The sequence below is a fragment of the Saimiri boliviensis genome, chromosome 2 (genome assembly GCF_048565385.1).
Source record: "Saimiri boliviensis isolate mSaiBol1 chromosome 2, mSaiBol1.pri, whole genome shotgun sequence".
NCBI lineage: Eukaryota > Metazoa > Chordata > Mammalia > Primates > Cebidae > Saimiri > Saimiri boliviensis.
Genome location: NC_133450.1, coordinates 233,975,503 through 233,994,849, shown reverse-complemented (window position 1 = coordinate 233,994,849; position 19,347 = coordinate 233,975,503). Strand labels below are relative to the sequence as shown.

General features: G+C 43.6%; 1 protein-coding gene across 1 annotated transcript in view; it reads right to left on the bottom strand.

The window, feature by feature from the left end:
• ROR2 (receptor tyrosine kinase like orphan receptor 2) overlaps positions 1-19,347 on the bottom strand; it is a 226,051-nt gene that overhangs the window by 24,871 nt on the left and 181,833 nt on the right. Inside the window, exons 3-4 of the mRNA XM_003938195.4 lie at positions 9,645-9,932; positions 8,503-8,533 (exon numbers count right to left, since the gene is read on the bottom strand). Coding sequence (XP_003938244.3) covers positions 8,503-8,533; positions 9,645-9,932 — 319 coding nt within the window. The remainder of the gene's footprint in view (positions 1-8,502; positions 8,534-9,644; positions 9,933-19,347) is intronic.

Sequence of the window (19,347 nt, the reverse complement as noted above, 5' to 3'; positions counted from 1 at the left end):
CCCAGCCTGGTGACAGAGTGAGACTCAGTCTCAAAAATAAAATAAAATAAAATAAAGTCCTGATGTGGAAAAGCTCTCTGCCAGAAAGCACAGTGGTGGCTGCCAGAGCCTGGGACTGCAGAAGTAGGGAAGTGTTGGTCAAAGGATACAGAACTTCAGTTAGAAAGAGGACTAAAGCCAAGAGATCAGTTTTACAACATGATGCCTATAGAGAATAATAATGTATTATATATTTGAAAATTGCTAAAGAGAGTAGATGTTGAGTGTTCTCACTACAAGAAAATGATGAGTGTGTCAAGTGAGGCATATGCCCATTAACTTGATTTAGCCACTCCACAGAGTATACATATATCAAAACATAGTGTTGTATACTGGAATATAGACAATTTTTATTGAATATATAAAGGTGGGAATAGAAAAAAGAAAACCATAACTCTTATTATTTGTGGAAAACTTTAATTCTCCCATATGAAAAAAATCCAAAAGATACTGCAGGAAAAATGAACGAAATGAAAAATTTCAACAAAGTTGTGGGTATAAGATTTATATCTAAAATGTAATGCCTTTCTCTACCACCACCAGCACACAATTTAAAAAGAAAATCTGGCAGGAGGCTGAGGCAGGAGAATTGCTTGAACCCAGGAGGTGGAGGCTGCAGTGAGCCGAGATGGGGCCACTGCATGCTTCAGCCTGGCACCTGGTGACAGAGCGAGACTCTGTCTCAAAAAGAAAGAAAGAAAGAAAATTTGGGACAGAAAGATATCACTAGCATTAGCAGAATCAATGAACCACCTGGAAACATACTCAAGAAAGGCATGCCGGGTCATCATGGAAAAAATTACACAACTGTATATGCAAAGGGCACAGAGGCCGGGCATGGTGGCTCACATCTGTAATCCCAGCTCTTTGGGAGGCCGAGGCAGGCAGATCACCTGAGATCGGGAGTTTGAGATCAGGCTGACCCAGATGGTGAAACTCGGTCTCTATTAAAAATACAAAAATTAGCTGGGTGTGGTGGCAGGCGCCTATAATCCCAGCTACTCGGGAGGCTGAGGCAGAAAATTACTCGAACCTGGGAGGTGGAGGTTGCAGTGAGCCAAGATCATATCACGGCACTCCAGCCTGGGTGACAGAGTGAGACTCCATCTCCAAAAAATAAAAAATAAAAGTGGCGGGGAGGGGGGCACAGAAAACTTAAACTACAAAGTAGAAACAGCGGCATCAGTTCTTTCCTAATCAATCAAACTTCTATTCAATTCCATACAAAGACATAAAATTCACAAGGAAGAGTGAAAGTAGAATAGCAATAAAGATAACTTAGAAAAATGGCATGGTCATAAGGTGGCTCAGGCTGCCATAACTAATACCACAAACAGGGTAGCTTAAATGACAGAAATGTATTTTCACACACTTCTGGGGGCTGGAAGTCCAAGATCAAGGTGCCAGCCAGTTAGGCTCCTGGTGGGGGTTCTCCTCCTGCCTGCCAGATGGCACCTGATATCTCTTTGTCTCTTCCTCTCGTATAAAGACACCAGTCCTCCTGGACCAGGGCTTCGTCCTTATGAGCTTATTTAACCTTAATCACCTTTTTAAAGGCCCTGTCTCCAGTATAGGCCCTGTCACCACATGAATTTTGGGGGAGACACAATTCAGTCCATAGCAGTAAAGGGGGGCATCTTTCCTTACATATGACAAGATATGTTACAAAGCCATACTATTAGAACACTGTGGGATTAGTCCAGGAACAGAAGCTATAGGGACAAGGCAGCCTATAAGCAGACCCACATCTATAGAAAGTTCACATAGGACAGGGTAACATTAAATTTAATGATTACAAATGAGGTCACTCATTACATGATGCCAACACTCTAGGCCATCTGTAGAGAAAAATGTTACAGCAGAACATGCAGTAGCTTATGCCAGCAAAAAAACAAAGTCTACGTGGAGTAATAACTATGTAAAGGCATATATCTATAAATTATTTTGAAACTCTTATAAAGCAAGAAAAAACACATATTCTAACAGGAACATGGGCAAAGTACACTCTATTTTAGTTGTCTGCCATCGTTATTTTCCAGAATGCCATGACAAACACTAAATTAGTGAATATTGAGCCACTGTTCCCGGGGAAAATACAGAGTTAGTTTTCTGAGGGCCTCTGGTTACAACGTTTGCTTCAACCAATCAATACATACCTTGTTTTATGTATATTTTTGGTTAAAGACATCTTATTTCATGTATATTATTGATTGGTGGGAAACACACAGCCTCTAACATACGTGTAAGGCACATCACAGCTCCCTGCACTTGGGACATGAGAGAGCGCTTCTGCGCTATGCCTGGGAGCCATTTACAACAGCAGAATCGCCATCAGAAAGCAAGAAAGTAACAAAAACGTGACACTACGGAGACAGAGAGGCTATGAGAACTAGACAAGAAGGCAGTGCTGTTTTGTCCGCCCTCAGCTGGAAACGTGTCAGGGAGCTCAGGACTTTCCCTACTCTGTGTGTGTCCAGGAATGACTGTGAAAACACTATGAGTGTTGATCGTGAGGACGCGAAGTTCAGTGAATAAGCAAATTTGCAAATACGGAATGAATATGCAAATAGTGAGGATAGGCTGTATACACGGCTTTTTTTTTTTTTTTTTGAGACAGAGTTTTGCTCTTGTTACCCAGGCTGGAGTGCAATGGCGCGATCTCGGCTCACCGCAACCTCCGCCTCCTGGGTTCAGGCAATTCTCCTGCCTCAGCCTCCTGAGTAGCTGGGATGACAGGCACGAGCCACCATGCCCAGCTAATTTTTTGTATTTTTAGTAGAGACGGGGTTTCACCATGTTGACCAGGATGGTCTCAATCTCTCTACCTCGTGATCCGCCCGCCTCGGCCTCCCAAAGTGCTGGGATTACAGGCTTGAGCCACCGCGCCCGGCTATGTATACACGGCTTTTAAACTGACAAAATGATGTCCAACCTCACTATTTGCCAGTGAAATGTAATGTAAAATTAACTAGATGACACCTAAGATGCTGGCAACGTTTTAAGTTCTGATAGTATCATGTGCTAGAAAACATGGGGAAATAATAACTCATGTGTTGCAGGTGAGGCTATGAATGATCTGGCCATCACAGAGGGCAATCTGGCCATTCCTGAGAAAGGCGGAGAGGCAGACCTGTAATCCCGCTTCCTGAGCTCTGTTCCTGGAGGACTCTCGCCCACAGGGACAAAGAGGCGTGGGATGAACAGTCACTGTAAGAGGGTCCTTATCAGCAAAAAGAACTAACCTCCACTCGGCAGTCAATCCATGAATACAGTGGCACTGACTCACAGAATGGAATACTGTATATTAGTTAAAATGAACTTAACCTACATGTATTAACATGGACTTTCAGACTGGAAAGGCCTCCACATCAACCTCCCAAAAAAGTCTAGTTATACATCATTTACAAGAGTCCTACATAAAACAGAGCACAAAAAGGTGAAAAAATAAAGAGTGGAACAGGAATCATAAAAAAGGTTCCTGGCAAATGCAAATTTAAAAAGCATGTGTAACTCTATTATTGTTAGGCAAAACTGAATTCAAGGCAAAAAGCATTAAAAAGGACTATAAAACAAAAAACAAAAAAAAACACAAAAACCTATATAACCTTAAACCTGTATGTATTTAAGGACACACACACAACATATTAAAAACAGAGAACTAATAGAAACTGGCAAATCCACAATGGGTGTGGGTGACTTTCACAAATCTTCAGATATCTGGTACCCATTTGGATAAAAAAATAGATACTTTTAATAACATACTTAATCTCATATATAAGTCAAGAAATGTGCAGCTACAATCAAAGCAAACTTATTTTTGAAACATCAGGCAAGATTCACAAAAACTGACCATATCTAACTGGTCACAAAGAAAAATCTCAATACATTATCAAGAGTAAAAATATAAACAGCCCATATTCACTAATAACAGTGCAACAAAAATCAGAAAACAGTATTGAACAACAAAAGCCTACATGCATGGTGGAAGGGGGGAGACGGTATTCAGAGGAAACTTTATAGCTTTAAATACACTTATTTGACAATTTTTAAGTGACTAGTAAAAATTACTTTTCCAGGAGGCTAGAATGATATAAAAGATCATTTGAATCGCTACATACACCAGAATAGCTACACTTCAAAAGGCTGACCACACCAGTGTTGGGAAATACGTGGGCGGATCACAAGGCCCTACACTGTGAGTGGAGGTAAAAAGAGTTTAGGAAAAGGCCCAGGAGTGCCTTATAAAATGAAGCACACACACGCCCTATAATCCAGCAATTCCACACCTAGGTAACACTAACAGAAACGAAAATACATGTCCAGAAAAAAACTTGCGTAGGATATTCCTATACAAGGAACTTTATTCATACTAACCAAGCCTGGAATCTGCTTAGGTGTCCAACAACAGGAGAATGGATAAACCAACTAGTATGTTCATATAGTCAAATATCATTCAGCAGTAAACAGCAGCAACCTACTGATATGTGTACAACACAGATGAATCTCAAAAGCATTGTGCTAAAAGGACACCAGGCTTAAGTGGCTCCGTGCTGAAGGGTGTCATTTCTGTGATGCTTAATAACAGGAAAAACTAGTCCATTATTTAACAAATCAGAACAATGGGGGCCTGAGGTAGAAGGGAGGTGACCAGGAAGTTGAACAGCTGAATCTGCAGGTGTGACAGATGTCCTGTACCTGGATAGGGTGTTTGGACTGCAGAGATTTATGCATTTGTTGGACCTTATTAGTGCTATACTTAAGACGTGTGCACTTCATTGGTATGCAAATGTTAACTGAAGAACCAGCAGCAGCAAGAATCACACCCAGATACTGAACTCTCATTAATGACGTACATGCTGAAGTATTTCAGGGTAAATGTACAAGCATCTGCAACTCAGTGAAATGAACAAAACATAAGATGGACCAATGAACAGATGGAGGATGGATGGAACGGTAAGTGATAAAGCTAGCACAGTAAAATATAAATGTTAGCATCTGACTTGCGAGTATATGAGTGCCCATTATAAAATTCCTTCAACTGTTCTGTATGTTTGAAACTTTTCATTATAAAATGTTAAGGAAAAAAAAAAAAACACCTTGAAACACAAAAGAAAGTATTCCTTGATAAGAAAATTCAATTTAGATATTAATTCTCACCAAACTGACCTAAAAATTCATTGCAATTCCAATCAAAATACCATTAGAACTTTTCAAGGAAATTAGGACATTCTTTAACAAGACACAACATGAAAAACAAATTATTCATTTGCAAAAGTTTAATTTCTATGTGACCAAGAAATAAGACCTAAGGAATTATTAAAATTCATTAAGAAACAATGTAAAGGGAAAATGAACAAAGAATATGAACTGGCACTTGACAAAGAGATGTGAGTGCCAAGCCACGTGTGTCCACACGCTCGGCCTCACTAGTAACCAGGGAAATGGAGAACACCAAGCCACGTGTGTCCACACGCTCAGCCTCACTAGTAACCAGGGAAATGGAGAACACCAAGCCACGTGTGTCCACACGCTCAGCCTCACTAGTAACCAGGGAAATGGAGAACACCAAGCCACGTGTGTCCACACGCTCAGCCTCACTAGTAACCAGGGAAATGGAGAACACCAAGCCACGTGTGTCCACCCGCTCGGCCTCACTAGTAACCGGGGAAATGGAGAACACCAAGCCACGTGTGTCCACCCGCTCGGCCTCACTAGTAACCGGGGAAATGGAGAACACCAAGCCACGTGTGTCCACCCGCTCGGCCTCACTAGTAACCGGGGAAATGGAGAACAAAGCAGGTCATTTATTCCTCTGTCATCCTTCAGGGTGGCGAAAGTTAACAAGTTTGGAAGGCATCTTATGGAAGATAACGAGAAATGGGTCCTTAGAGGTTGTGTCGGGAAAGTAACCTACGAATGACCACTTGGCAGTATCAGTTACAAAAAGGGGATGCCTGTGCGGCCTGCAGGTTTTCCTCTTCAGAATCTCTCCTAGAGAAACCCAGCCACAGGTCTCAGGGCCAGGGCAGGGGGATGAGGTGGCGCAAGTGGCTGGGATGAGGCTTTCCTAATGGAAATGCCCATCACTATGGAATAGGCACCCGCTCTGCGTGAGTCCAGAGAGAGGGAAAGAGAGCACCTGAAAACTTCAAATACACTGAGATGGAAAGATCTCCATGAATACAGTTAACTAAACATGTCAAGTAGAGCATCGTTTATGTAAAAACATGCATAAAAGTGATAAGAGGTATTTCTTTTTCAAAATATTTTTATGTTTATTGTCAAATAGCACTCCAGAAATTTCTCACCAACAGTGTTTAGGTAAGCGTATTTATTCACTGCCTCATTAATACTGAGTAATTTATGTTCTTTTAAATCTTTTTTCAAGTTGACTGTTCTCTTAAGATGTACTTCCTTTAGGTCAGTTTATATATGTACTGAGTGCCTAGAAACTCCCCAGATGATTTACCCTTATGACAAAGGAGGCAGGAGGCCAAGGTGGATGGATCACTTGAGGTCGGGAGTTCAAGACCAGCCTGACCAACATGGCGAAACCCCGCCTCTACTAAAAATAGAAACATTAGCCAGGTGTGGTGGTGTGTGCCTGTAATTCCAGCTACTCGGGAGGCTGAGACACGAGAATTGCCCGAACCTGGCAGGCCGAGGTTGCAGTGAGTGGAGATTGTACCACTGCACTCCAGCCTAGGTGACAGAGCGAGACTCTGTCTCAAAAAATAAAATAGCTAAAATAAAATACATAAATATAAAATAAGAGAAAATAATAATTGAACTTTTGAAATGACTTATATGCCTTTACCAAAGCCCCGTAATTGTGCTCATGATGCAATTTCTTCTTTCCTTACACTGTGTCTGAAGGATTATTAAGGAAAAATGCTCCATCGCTACTGCTTAGCACAGAATCTTCCCATGTATCTTCCTTAAAGGCCAGGTGTGGTGGTGCACGCCTACAATCCCAGCGATTTGGGAGGGCAAGGCAAGAAGACTGCTCAAGGCAAGAGTCTGTGACCAGTCTGGACAGCATAGCGAGACCCCATCTCTACAAAAAATAAGAAAAAATTATCTGGATGTGTGGTGGTACACGCCTAAAGTCCCAGCTACTTGGGAGGCTGAAGTGGAAGGATGGCTTGGGCCCAGGGGTGCAAGACTGCAGTAAGCTGTGATCGTGCCACTGCACTCCAGTCTGGGTGAAAGAGCCAGACCATGTATTTAAAAAAAAAAAAACAAACCTGCCCTCTGCAAGCAAGCTGCTGATGTCTGCTGAGACAGGTCACCGCCCTGCCTAGCCTCCCATCAGGTATTGTAGCACATCATGGGCAGATAATGGGTACAAGGCCCAGGGAAACAGAAGTCAGCCAACACTGCACACTTTAGCCATCACATAGTGTTCATGCTATTGCTCAGACCATCTGAAAAGTGAAGCACTGCTCTCCAGTTACATCTGAGTAGGAAATGCGGGAGACCTGGATAGTCACTGCTCATCTCAGACACAGGCAATGGAACAAGCACTCCTCCATGTACACAATGATGGAACGTCTGCAGTTCAGAGGGGACTCTCCCAAGACAGCCCGGCCACAGTGGAACAACCTTGTGATGGGAAACCAGAGGCCCGAGTTCAAGGCCACTGCTGTCAGCGGCTCGCAAAGGAACGTGAGGCTGGCTGTGAGCCTCAGTCTCCTCATCTGCAAGGTGGGGTTGAGACTCACATCCACTATCACAGGGCGACCCAAGGCTCAGACATGTATTAACTGCATCTGGTGGTGCTGGGATTTCAGAGTGAATTATGTCTCTGTTTCCCAGTACCTTTTTTTTTTTTTTTTTTTTTTTTTGAGACGGAGTTTCGCTCTTGTTACCCAGGCTGGAGTGCAATGGTGCGATCTCGGCTCACCACAACCTCCGCCTCTTGGGTTCGGGCAATTCTCCTGCCTCAGCCTCCTGAGTAGCTGGGATTACAGGCATGCGCCACCATGCCCCACTAATTTTCTGTATTTTTAGTAGAGACGGGGTTTCACCATGTTGACCAGGATGGTCTCGATCTCTTGACCTCGTGATCCACCCGCCTCCGCCTCCCAAAGTGCTGGGATTACAGGCTTGAGCCACCGCGCCCGGCCCTCCCAGTGTCTTAATGAGCCAGGATCCTTCCTGGTGCCCAGGAAACCTGGCCTGAACGCTTATACTCCTCTCAGTCGTCCTGTAGAAGGTCATGATCACAGAAAGAAATTAACCATCTTTGTTTTTATGACATTTTTTCTGTACAAGCAACATGGAAAATGCAAATGTTTCCCAACCCCGAACAAGCACGTGGCTGTCCCTGTGTGAAGCCCAGCCAACTTCTAGCAAATTCTGTGAAGATATATATAAGCTGGCAGGATTTACAGCCCAGATTCTTACATAATGAAAACCCTCAGAGCATCAGAACGTGGTTTGGAGAAAACAGATACTTACTGGAAGTTATGATTTGGGCTGTGCGTTGGACCTAAAAAGAAGAAACAGAAAGACAAGTTATTCATACTCCGTGATTTGGAAAACAACCTTCTTCAGATCAGGCCAGTGGCAAACAGGCTAAAGCCAGCGGGCTCACTGGTGGGCAGCTGTCCTTGGGCCTCAGGCTCCGCTCATGATTTCCGCTTGAGGCTTGTCACTCACTGCGGCTATTTTTGGTTTTGGAGTTTTTGCTGTCCTTACTGTCTCTCTCCTCATCTAGTCTTTACATACAAAATCTGTTTTACTACTTGTAATAGCATGGCGTGGGCTTGGGTGGCAGGGCCAGGGCATTCATTGCCTGGGAGTTTTTCACAGCTGGGATAAAAGGGACACATTCCTTCCTGCCACTTAATTCCTTCACCACATGTGACGAGCACAGAGATTCAGAAGGGTCATTGCACTCAGCTCTCTCCTCACCCCAGGCAGGCCAGCCTCGGGCCCCGCCCGGCCATCCTGTGGCGTGGCCACCCTCCCAGGGACACCCGACCTCCTAACACATGACATTCCTGCTAAACACCTCAGCTCCCGGTGCACACCTGGGATTGTCTTCTGGGCTCCAGGTCTACACACCATTCCATTTCCACGTATTTTCTTTTTGTTTTTTGTTTGTTTTTGAGACAGAGTTTCACTTTTGTCACCCAGGCTGGAATGCAATGGTGCGATCTCGGCTCACTGCAACCTCCACCTCCTGGGTTCAAGTGATTCTCCTGCCTCAGCCTCCCGAGTAGCTGGGACTACACCAGCTATGTGCCCACCACCACGCCCAGCTAATTTCTGTATTTTCAGTAGAAACGAGGTTTCGCCATGTTGGCCAGGCTGGTCTTAAACTCCTGACCTCAGGTGATCCACCCACCTTGGCCTCCCCAAGTGCTGGGATTACAGGCATGAGCCAACACAACCAGCCCTGTTTTCTTTTATTACTAGTAAATGGTAACAGGTCAAGCTGGGCCCTGGGGCACACGAGGAAGGCCCTAGGGAATGGTTTCATTGCTCTCCCCTCGTGCTGACTCCTGTGTTCAGTTTCAAAGAGGAACCGGACCTCTTGCTCAGTGGCTGGAAACCTTCCTATCTGCTAACCCACACAACTTCACTGGCCCACTCACCCAGCCGCACAAACAGGACACCAGTGGCAGTAATGGTCTTCATCCCGTTGGTGGCCACGCACTGGTAGTAGCCAGTGTCCGTGGTGTCCAGGTCTTGGATTCGCAGTCGCGAGCCGTATTCTGTCTTCCGGATGATGATCCGCCGCGGCTCCTGCACCACCGGGGCGTCATTCTTCAGCCACCGCACGTTGGGGGGCGGGTTTCCCGCCACCTTGCAGTGCAGAATTGCTGTCTGGCCTTGGACAATGGTGATATTGTTCACTGGTTCCAGAAAATTCAGAAAGTAACCTGCCAGGGAGAGGGGTCACAAAAGAGCAAGCTTCAGTGGGCTGGAAGGAAGGGCTACCCAGTGGCTCCGTTAGGAACTCCTCCAAGAGAAGGTTTCAATTTTCTGTCACCTACATAAAATAGGTTCTTGTTATCTACGGTCCTTATCTTCCAGCATGCTAAGGGGAACACTGAATTCGGGAAGACTGAGTCACTGCTCCTACGGGAAATACAGAGTCAAATTCCTGTGAGCCTCTCGTCATATTTTCATCAACCAACCAGTACATAACCTTGGTTTATGTGTGTTTTGTTTAAAGACACCATAGTCAGCGTGCGCTGTTGATTCTTTCACACTGAACCCACGGCCAGCAGCCTCATAACTCACGCCTAATGAAGCCTCTCTCACACACACTATTTTCTCCATCAGGCATGCCGCAGCCTTCTTGCACTTGGGAACACCAGGCCACTTCAGCGCTGCGCCCGGGGGCCATCACAAACAGTAAAATCACCAACAAAAAGCCCAAATATGTGAGAAACGTGGCACTAAATAGGCCAAGAAAAGAACACGTTCACAGTATGAGAGCAGAAACCGGGAAGCCGAGCATCGCCTTGCTCAACCCCAGCTGGGACACAATATTTTACTGCCTTGGGTGTGTCTGTGAAGCACCACGACTATTGATTTGGGGGTTACAAAGAGATGTTAGGTATTACATGAACTCACAAATACAAATGAGGATCAACTGAGCTACTCTTTCCAAACATGACATCTAACCTGGGCTGGTCAAAACGATGTCAACCCACGCTCAGAAAGTCCCTCCTCCCCACCTACCACATCATTAAGCACAAAGCCACGGAAGTAAAATATAAAAAGAAGATATGTGACAAAACATGGACATCTCCAAACCGAGCTAACCACTGTCCTGTGAATAGAACGGAAGTTATGATGCTGAGAGGAGGTGAAGGCCTTGTCCTGCTGCACCCAGGTCGACAGCAGGCAGAAGCAGTCCTGTGCTCACACACTGGAGGGCACCCAGCATGGGGAGTCAGTGGGCTGCTCCTAAGCTAGGAGCTGGACTGCCCTGATATGTGGGAAGCCCAGTACAGCCACAGCCAGGAGCTCCAGGCCAACGTAAGGCTACAGAGAAGAAGGGAACGTGAAAGGGACAAAGGAGGAGGGGTGTGTGTGAGTATGCATGTGTGGTGTTTGTATGGTGCACACGTACGTGTGTGCATGCACACGCAGGTGTGTGGTGTGGTCGGGGGGCCAGAGGACTACTCTATCTCTTAAGAGGAACATGCAAACTACAATTTAATCAAAGAGATGAACTTACATCAAACAAAGCTAAAACAACAGAGCAATCTGAAAATTACTTCAAAAGAGATATATTCACGTTCTGGATTTTTTGGCTCATTTCTGGTTGGCCTTGATCCTTTCTTTTCAAATAAAGTTGAAAGATGGCAGGTATCTGTTGTTACAGATTTAACTGGAAAATTACAGCATTTCTAGTAGACCCTAAGGGTAAGAAGTGTTATAGGATCCACCAGTATCTGGGGAGGTAGAGGTGATGGAGAGGTGGGGGAAGCCAGGTGTGGATTTAAGATGAGGAGATGGTCTTCTTTCGTGGGGACAGTGGAAATGCACCTGTCTGCAGAGTCGTCATTGACGAGCAGAGACCACTACTCACAATAATTATTAACATCATTAATTTCTACCTGGATACTCTCCTAACCAACGCTTCTCCGTGCACTGAATTAAGTTACAGAAGGTCATTCTTACTGACAACATAAAGCTGGAAGGTCACTAAAATGCTTATGCAAACTCCTTAAAAAGATGGGCTTAATCAGGCAGGTTATAGTTCTGTATGTGTGGTCTTCATGAACTCAACCACACAGGCACAGCATGGAGAATCTGCATTCCCAATGTGCCTGTCCGCTGGACCCTATATCTTTGTTTCTTTGTTGAATGCAGTACCTAATCTGCTGTGATGATGTGAAGCAGTGGCTCTGATATAATCCGGGCTGCCCATCCCAACATATCATTTCACTGTGTTCTGGCCAGACTAGCATTGAAAAGAATATTGCTAAACGGCCAGCAGTTATCCCTGGGAAGGTGCTGATGAAATGGCATATAAAGCCCTGCCCAGGTGGGAAGGGACCAGGGCAGTCTCACGGACAGCACCATGTTCCGGCCCAGGCCTGGAGGCAGCCACCTTCACGTTCTATAGGAAGCTCAGCAGGACTAGAACCATAGGCCATCATTAGATAATCTGGTAACTTAGGGCTGTCTCCCCAAGTAGGTGAATAAAACTGAGCCTTCAGATAAAGTGGAAATTTTGCCCAGGATTTTGTCAGCATGTTGTCAGCAGCTGTCGCTGTTTTTGAAACTGACCCTGCTCTTGTCAGTGACTGCCTCTTTCTGCCTCTGTACTTCAGCTTACTGCTTACTAACTGGAAACCCTTAAGAGAAACTGCCTCGTCGTCTAAAACCTGCTGTGTCGTCTAGAGTCCTGAGTTACTTCCCCCTGCCCCTTCACCTATAAAAACTGTGTACTTAGCCGGGGTCCAGACTTCTGGGTGTGAACCCTTCTGGGCCCGCCAGCATAAGAAAGTGTGTTCCTCCCATCCCCTGAGTGCCGCTTGGGTTTCTTGTCCGGTAAGATTTTCCAGAACACAGAAAGAAATCAGAAAGACAGATAATGGAGAATAACCAGATTATACCTGCAGTATCAATGCTTCCAAATTTTCCCTACCCTCCCCACACTTCTCCCCAACTAGGAGTCTGGGGAGTCCCTTGCTCTCCCCAAAGCACAGCAAGCTGGTTCCTTGTTGTTCAGCTGGTCAAGGCCACTCCTCAGAGGTGCCGTCTCTCACGGATCACGCCTGCTAAAATGTCACCTCCACGGAAGGTGTTCCCGGGCTACCCATCTAAAACCAGCTCTATTCACTTCGAACCTTGCCTTCCCCTCCCCACTAATCACTTGTTCTGACAGCATCGTAATTGTTAAATCACGATGACTCAAGTACATTTAGACATTGAGAAAAACAGCTGTTACATTTCGAGGGCCATACTCTCAATCTCATGGCTGTTTTTCTCTTCTAAATTTTAAAATCATCCTAGCAAGTTTCCGTTTTAAAAGTAGGACTCTAATCGATAATCTGCATAATTTGCATAGAACTACCCACTTGATGATACTGACAAAGCATGGTCTCTGTATCTATTTCAGACCTTCTCAAGTATTCAGAAAAGCTTTATAATTTTCTTCAGATAGATCTTCACATTTATTTTTAGGTAGATTTGTAGCTACTCTCTAATTTTTCTTACTAATGTAAATAGGTTTTCTTTCTATTATTTCTGTCTAAATGACTTTGTTTATAGGAAAACTATTAGATAGCAATCTTCTATATAGTGTACTAATGTCCTGCTGTGACAAGTTACCACAAACAGTGGCGTAAAGCAACACACGTCTTTCACCTTACAGTTCTGGGAGTCAGAAGTCCTTGCTTCCACATGCCATGGCTGCCTTCCTTCTGGAGGCTCTGGGTGAGAATTGCCTTCCTCAAACCTTGCCCAGTTTCCAGTGAAACTGACCCAACGGTCCCATAGACCAGTGGTCTCTGGCCTTTTTTAGCACCAGTGACCAGTGTCATGGAAGATCATTTTTCCATGGCCTGAGGTAGGGGCAATGGTTTTGGGATGATTCAAGTGCATTACATTTATTGTGCACTTTATTTATATTATTACTATACCATAATATACAATGAAATAATTATACAACTCACCATAATATGTAGAATCAGTGGGAGCCCTGAGCTTATTTTCCTGCAACTAGAGGTCCCACCTGGGAGTGATGGGAGACAGTGACAGATCATCAGGCATTAGACTCTCATAAGCAGCACATGACCTAGATCCCTCAGGTGCACAGCTCACCTTACGGTTTGTGCTCCTATGAGAATTCAGAGCCACTGCTAATCTGACAGGAGGCAGAGATCGGGGCAGTGACGTGATTGATGGGGAGTAGCCGTAAATACAGATGAAGCTTCACTCACTCACCCACTGCTCACCTCCTGCTGTGTAGCCCAGTTCCTAACAGGCTACGGACCAGTACCAGTCCACGCCCAGGAGGTTGAGGACCCCTGCCATAGGCAGCTCTTTTGGATAAACATAGAAATTGACCCTTCCTCGGGAAAGGACCTCTCAAAAAAGTATCAAATAATTGAAACTCGCCAGATCATGACATCACATCCAGACAGTAAGACACCAGGCCCCCCTGAATCATCATGATTGCTTCCTTACCACTTCCATGTTCCTGTTTCCCCACGCATAGCTACATTTCTTCCCTGCTATGTAAAGCCCTCATTTTAGTCAGTCAGGGAAATGGATTTAAGGCTGCATCACTGCATCACTGAGGATGCAGCTGCATCCTCAGCTGCATCACTGGATTAAAGCCTTCTTCCTTGACAATAATCGTTGTCTCAGTGATTGGCTTTCTGTGTGGTGAGCAGCAGGACCTAGAACAAACCCTGGTGTTTCAGTAACGTTAGGTACCCGCCTCTTTCCTTGGCCAGTGGCTCCTCATTGCGTCACTCCAACCTCTGCTTCCATTGTCACATACACTGCTAAATCCAGTCTTCCAGCCTGTTTCCTAAGGACCTCTGTGGTTACACTGGGCCTAACCAGATAAGCCAGAATGATCCTCTCATCTCAAAATTATTAACTTAACCACATCTGCAAGTTTGTAAAGATCTTGCCACTTTACTTGGCTATTGTAGTTATAACAGTTTGAGTTGATTGCCTTGGATTTTCTACACAGATATCATCTTCAAGTAACAATAACGTAATGTTTTTGCTTTCAAAATTCATACCACCCATATCTGTTTTTTTTTTTTACCGACGGAGACTTGCTCTGTCACCAGGCTGGAGTACAGTGGCACAATCTCAGCTCACTGCAACTTCCACCTCCTGGGTTCAAGTGATTCGTCTGCCTCAGCCTCCCAAGTAGCTGGGACCACAGGCGCGTGCCACCATGCCTGGCTAATTTTTGTATTTTTAGTAGAGACAGTGTTTCACCATGTTGGCCAGGATGGTCTCAATCTCTTGACCTTGTGATCCACCCACCTCAGCCACCCAAAGTGCTGGGATTACAAGCATGAGCCACCGCGCCCGGCCACCTCACATATCTTTTTGCCTAATTCTTTTGTTCAACATCCTTTTTGATTTACAAATTTTAAGTGCTAAAATGCTATAAACATACAGAAAAACAGATATCAAATGATAACCATGAATAAAACATCAAGATTTGACATTAATTTTCCCAAATTTTACTTAGAACACTTGAAAAAAAAAGTCTAGAATGCAACCAAAACCTACTCTTGTTTCTTCTTCTCCAGGGAAATTGTAGGCATCATTCTAATGCATATGTGTATTATTTTATGTTTTTAGAAATTTTCTCTGAAAGGTCATATTTGTTAGTTGCTTCATTTCATCCATCTATGTTGATGTGTGCCATTTATTTTAATTACTGTGTAACAGAATAGTCCGTTATACCAAAACACACACACACACACAAAATTTCCTTATCCATTTCCCAGTTGAAGGACAGCAAGCTGTTCCTACCTTCTTGCCATTATAGTATTTAATGACCACCTGTATGCATGTCTTGTCTTGTGCATATACAAGGGTCTTTCATAAGTACACACATGACTGGATAAAGAAAATGTGGTATCTATTCCCCATGGAATACAACGCAGCCATTAAAAAAAAAAATCATAACCTCTACAGCAACATAGATGTAGCTGGAGGCCATTACCCTAAGCAAATTGACACAGAAACAAAACCCCAAATACCTCGTGTTCTCACTTTTAAGTGGGATTAAAACAATGAGTGCACACAGACATAAAGAAAGGGACAAGAGACACCAAGGCCTACTAGAGGACTGAAGGTAGGAGGAGGGTGAGAATTTAAAAAACTACCTGTTGGGTACTATGCTAATTAACTGAGTGACAAAATAATCTGTACACTAAACTCCCATGACACACAATTTACCCATGTCACAAACCTGCACATATACCCCTGAACCTAAAATAAAAGTTGGAGCGTGGGGGAAGTATCCACCTGGATGTGGAGTCACACAGTCTTGAAATCTTTAATTGATCTGAGTCTCAAAAGCGCCTGAAACAATCTGTACCTCACTAACAATATCTGAGTTAAAGCGCTTCCCTACAACGGTGCCAGAATTTGGTGTTTGGGGGCTGTAAAATATTTGCCAATCTGATGAACATAAAATAGATTTGCGCTACTGTTTCAGCTCACATCTTACGAATTCCTGGTGAGCTTCCACATCCTTTGGAATATTTCTCGTCATTGGGGCACCCTTCTGTAACTGTCTGTTCATCTCTCTGTTCTGTTGCTTTTTCCAACTTCTGCAGTTAAGTCATTTTCTATTTTTTTTCCTTTTCTGTGTATACATTAAGTGTAAAATTTTCCCTTCCACTTCTTTAGCCGTCCAATAAATTCATCTTCACATCATTAGTCAGACCCACATATTTTGTAATTTATCTTATGACATGTTTCTTTTAGCTATGAGTTATTTAAAGTGTGCTTTAATGGTGCTGTTGTCACAGAACATGATCTATGTGATGACAATTATTTGAAGCCAATGAGATACGCTCCACAGAGTCAGCGTCCTAAAGATGGTCCACATATGCTTTATGTTCATGACAGAGTTTTTTTTAAGTGCCCATTTGATTAAGCTTATGGATTTTGTTGTTCATATGCTTATCTACTAGATTCGAGGACTTTGCATTTGTCAGAGAGCTTTTAGTAATTCTGCCAAGTTGTAAAGATATATGGGAAACGATGTGGCTGGGTACATTCCCAACTTCAGTTTTATAACACCATTTGGTCCATATATCACCAAGCAACGTTTCTGTCTAAAAGATCATTTTATCTGATATTATTACAGTCATCCTCAGGGTACCTTTGGTTAACATAGCCCTAACTTTTATCTTTTTAGTATCCTCATCATTTTTTATGATTCTGTATTAGACATGACTCTTGTAAGTGGCATATAATTTTACATTTTGAGTCTATGTTCTTAACTGAAGAGTTTTATTTTGAATGTTTTCATTTGCCTTTTATTTTTTTCTTTCCTATCTTCTACTGGATTTTAAAATTCTCCGTTTTTACCCTTTGCCTGTTTGAAAGTTATACATAAGTAGCTAGCTTAACTACTTTTTATAGGCATGCTTAATTTAGCAAACTCCCCTAAATACAAACGACTTTAAATGCTGTGAGCTATAATCACTTAAACACACGCACACGCAAACGCACACACACATGCACATTGAACTGCTTCCTGGTGCTTAGATACACTCTGATTTTAAATCTCCAATTATTATTTTTACCGTCGGAGTGTTTTGAGATCTACCAATTTGTTCACCAACTTCCTTCCTCACCAACACTTCTTGCATCTCACTCCTTCCTCTTAGGTTCAACAGATCTCATCCCGAATGGCATTCATTCTTTGAGTAAAGGACTAAGGCTATAAACACTCTTAGTCTTGGTCTAAAAACATCTGTTACTTTCACACTTGAATAATAGTTTAGCTGGGTACAGAATTTGAGGCACTGCTGTCCTCTGGCTTTTATGGTGACTGTTGGAAGTCCTGCAGTTCTTGTTCCTTTGCAAGTATTCTGAACTTTCCCCTGCTTAGGCTATTTTCAGTATTTTTCCTTTGTCTTTGCTGTTCCAAATTGTCTATTACTAATAGCCAATTTATTTTTATTTCAGCCTCCTCAGGTCTCAGTGCCCTTCCTCAAATCTGAAGATTTGTGCTTTCCATCAATTCTATAAAATCTCTATAAGTATTTCATAAAATATTAAATATCCTTCTAGATATATGCTGGTTTTTTTTCTTTACCTGTTTTTAATACTCCTTATCCTTTTTGTAGGTATGTCCATCTACCCTGTAACACAGCCATCAGGTTTCTCATTTCACGGACTGTATTTTTCTTTCCTAGAAGGTCTGTTTCGTTCCTTTTCAAATCTACCACTGCCTTTTCTTCTCTGTGGTTTCTGTTTCCTCCTTTATCTTTGATACTTCTGGCTTCATTGTTTACTAGCCTGCCACTCATCTTGGGCCTCGCCAAGTGTGCTATGTAATTTTTTTTATTGTAAAGCTGGTTTTTCTGAGGGAATCCCTTGAGGACTGGGCTCCTTTGACAGGCAGTGCCAAGTTTTATCTTAATTTTTTGGCTTGGAATTTCCTACAACATTCTGGTAATGTAAATCTGGCTCCCAGAGGTGCTGGTCCCCGTTGATTTCTCATGGGAGAGCCTTCTGCATTTCCCATCTGGAGCCAGGGTAGAGGCAATCTCTCATCTCATCTCCTGGGGCTGACCCGTGGCAGCGTGCTCATCCCTCTTCCCCAAGACTGCAGCTCGCAGGTCTCCAAGCTTCACTGGGAAGCTTGTCAATGAAGTTTCAGTTCTGTGGAGCCCATGGGTTCCCTCCTGGCTTGGTGTTGAAACCCAAGCCTCTTAATGAAACTGAGCCTAGCAGAATTGTTTCTATAGCAGGAATGATATTTCATAGGCCTTATATTAGGGTACCAGAAATGTAAATTCCTTTATTTTCCAAAAACCAAGCTAGATTTTTCTCCTAACCCCTCATTTCTCCTGATTAGAGGAAACAATACATTCCAATTCCAAGTGAAATCAGTAGCTTTAGGTTGCTTATTTCATTTACTCTCCATCAGGGTTTTGCTACCTCTGCAGATTCCGTTGCATTTATGTTGCAGAGCCTACTCTGACATTAAAGCCCAGGAGGATTTGGTGTGTCCACATCTTGGTGCTGCTCTCTCTGCTCTGCGGCACACAGACATGTCCACATGTGTGCCATGGCCATATGGTGACACCACTTTTCACTGTTGGTGAGCTCATGTCACAACTTCATGATGCTTTCAGAATCTGGCCCTTGGTCTCAGAGAAACTCCTCTTGAGGACCTATGAAAATCGGGCTGTTTTCCAAGGCTGCAAACGTAGTGGGCTACCTCAAGTGGCCTCTGCTGCAGCAGCTCGGGGCTGTTACTTACAATTCTGCTTCCTTTCCGTTCCTGGCTCCCGGGCATTTCTCCATCTCTCTTGCACGTTCGTATAAGCATTCGCATCTTTTACTAGTATTTTACTGAGCACTCGTACGTAATTTACATGGAAGGGCTGCCAAATGAGTCTGGTCCACCATTTTCAACGTCATCGATTCTCTAGGGGCGAAACATGAAAGCGGGAAAGAAAGCTCTCTAGAGATTAAGCATAATATTCCTTTTTCCCTTGCTGTTTAATTTATAGCCAGTCATTCAGCGTCTCTTGGCTTCATTTCCACTATGTGCAAAGTACGGGGTTTGTACTAACCATTTTCTAAGCTCTCCTCCAGCTCACA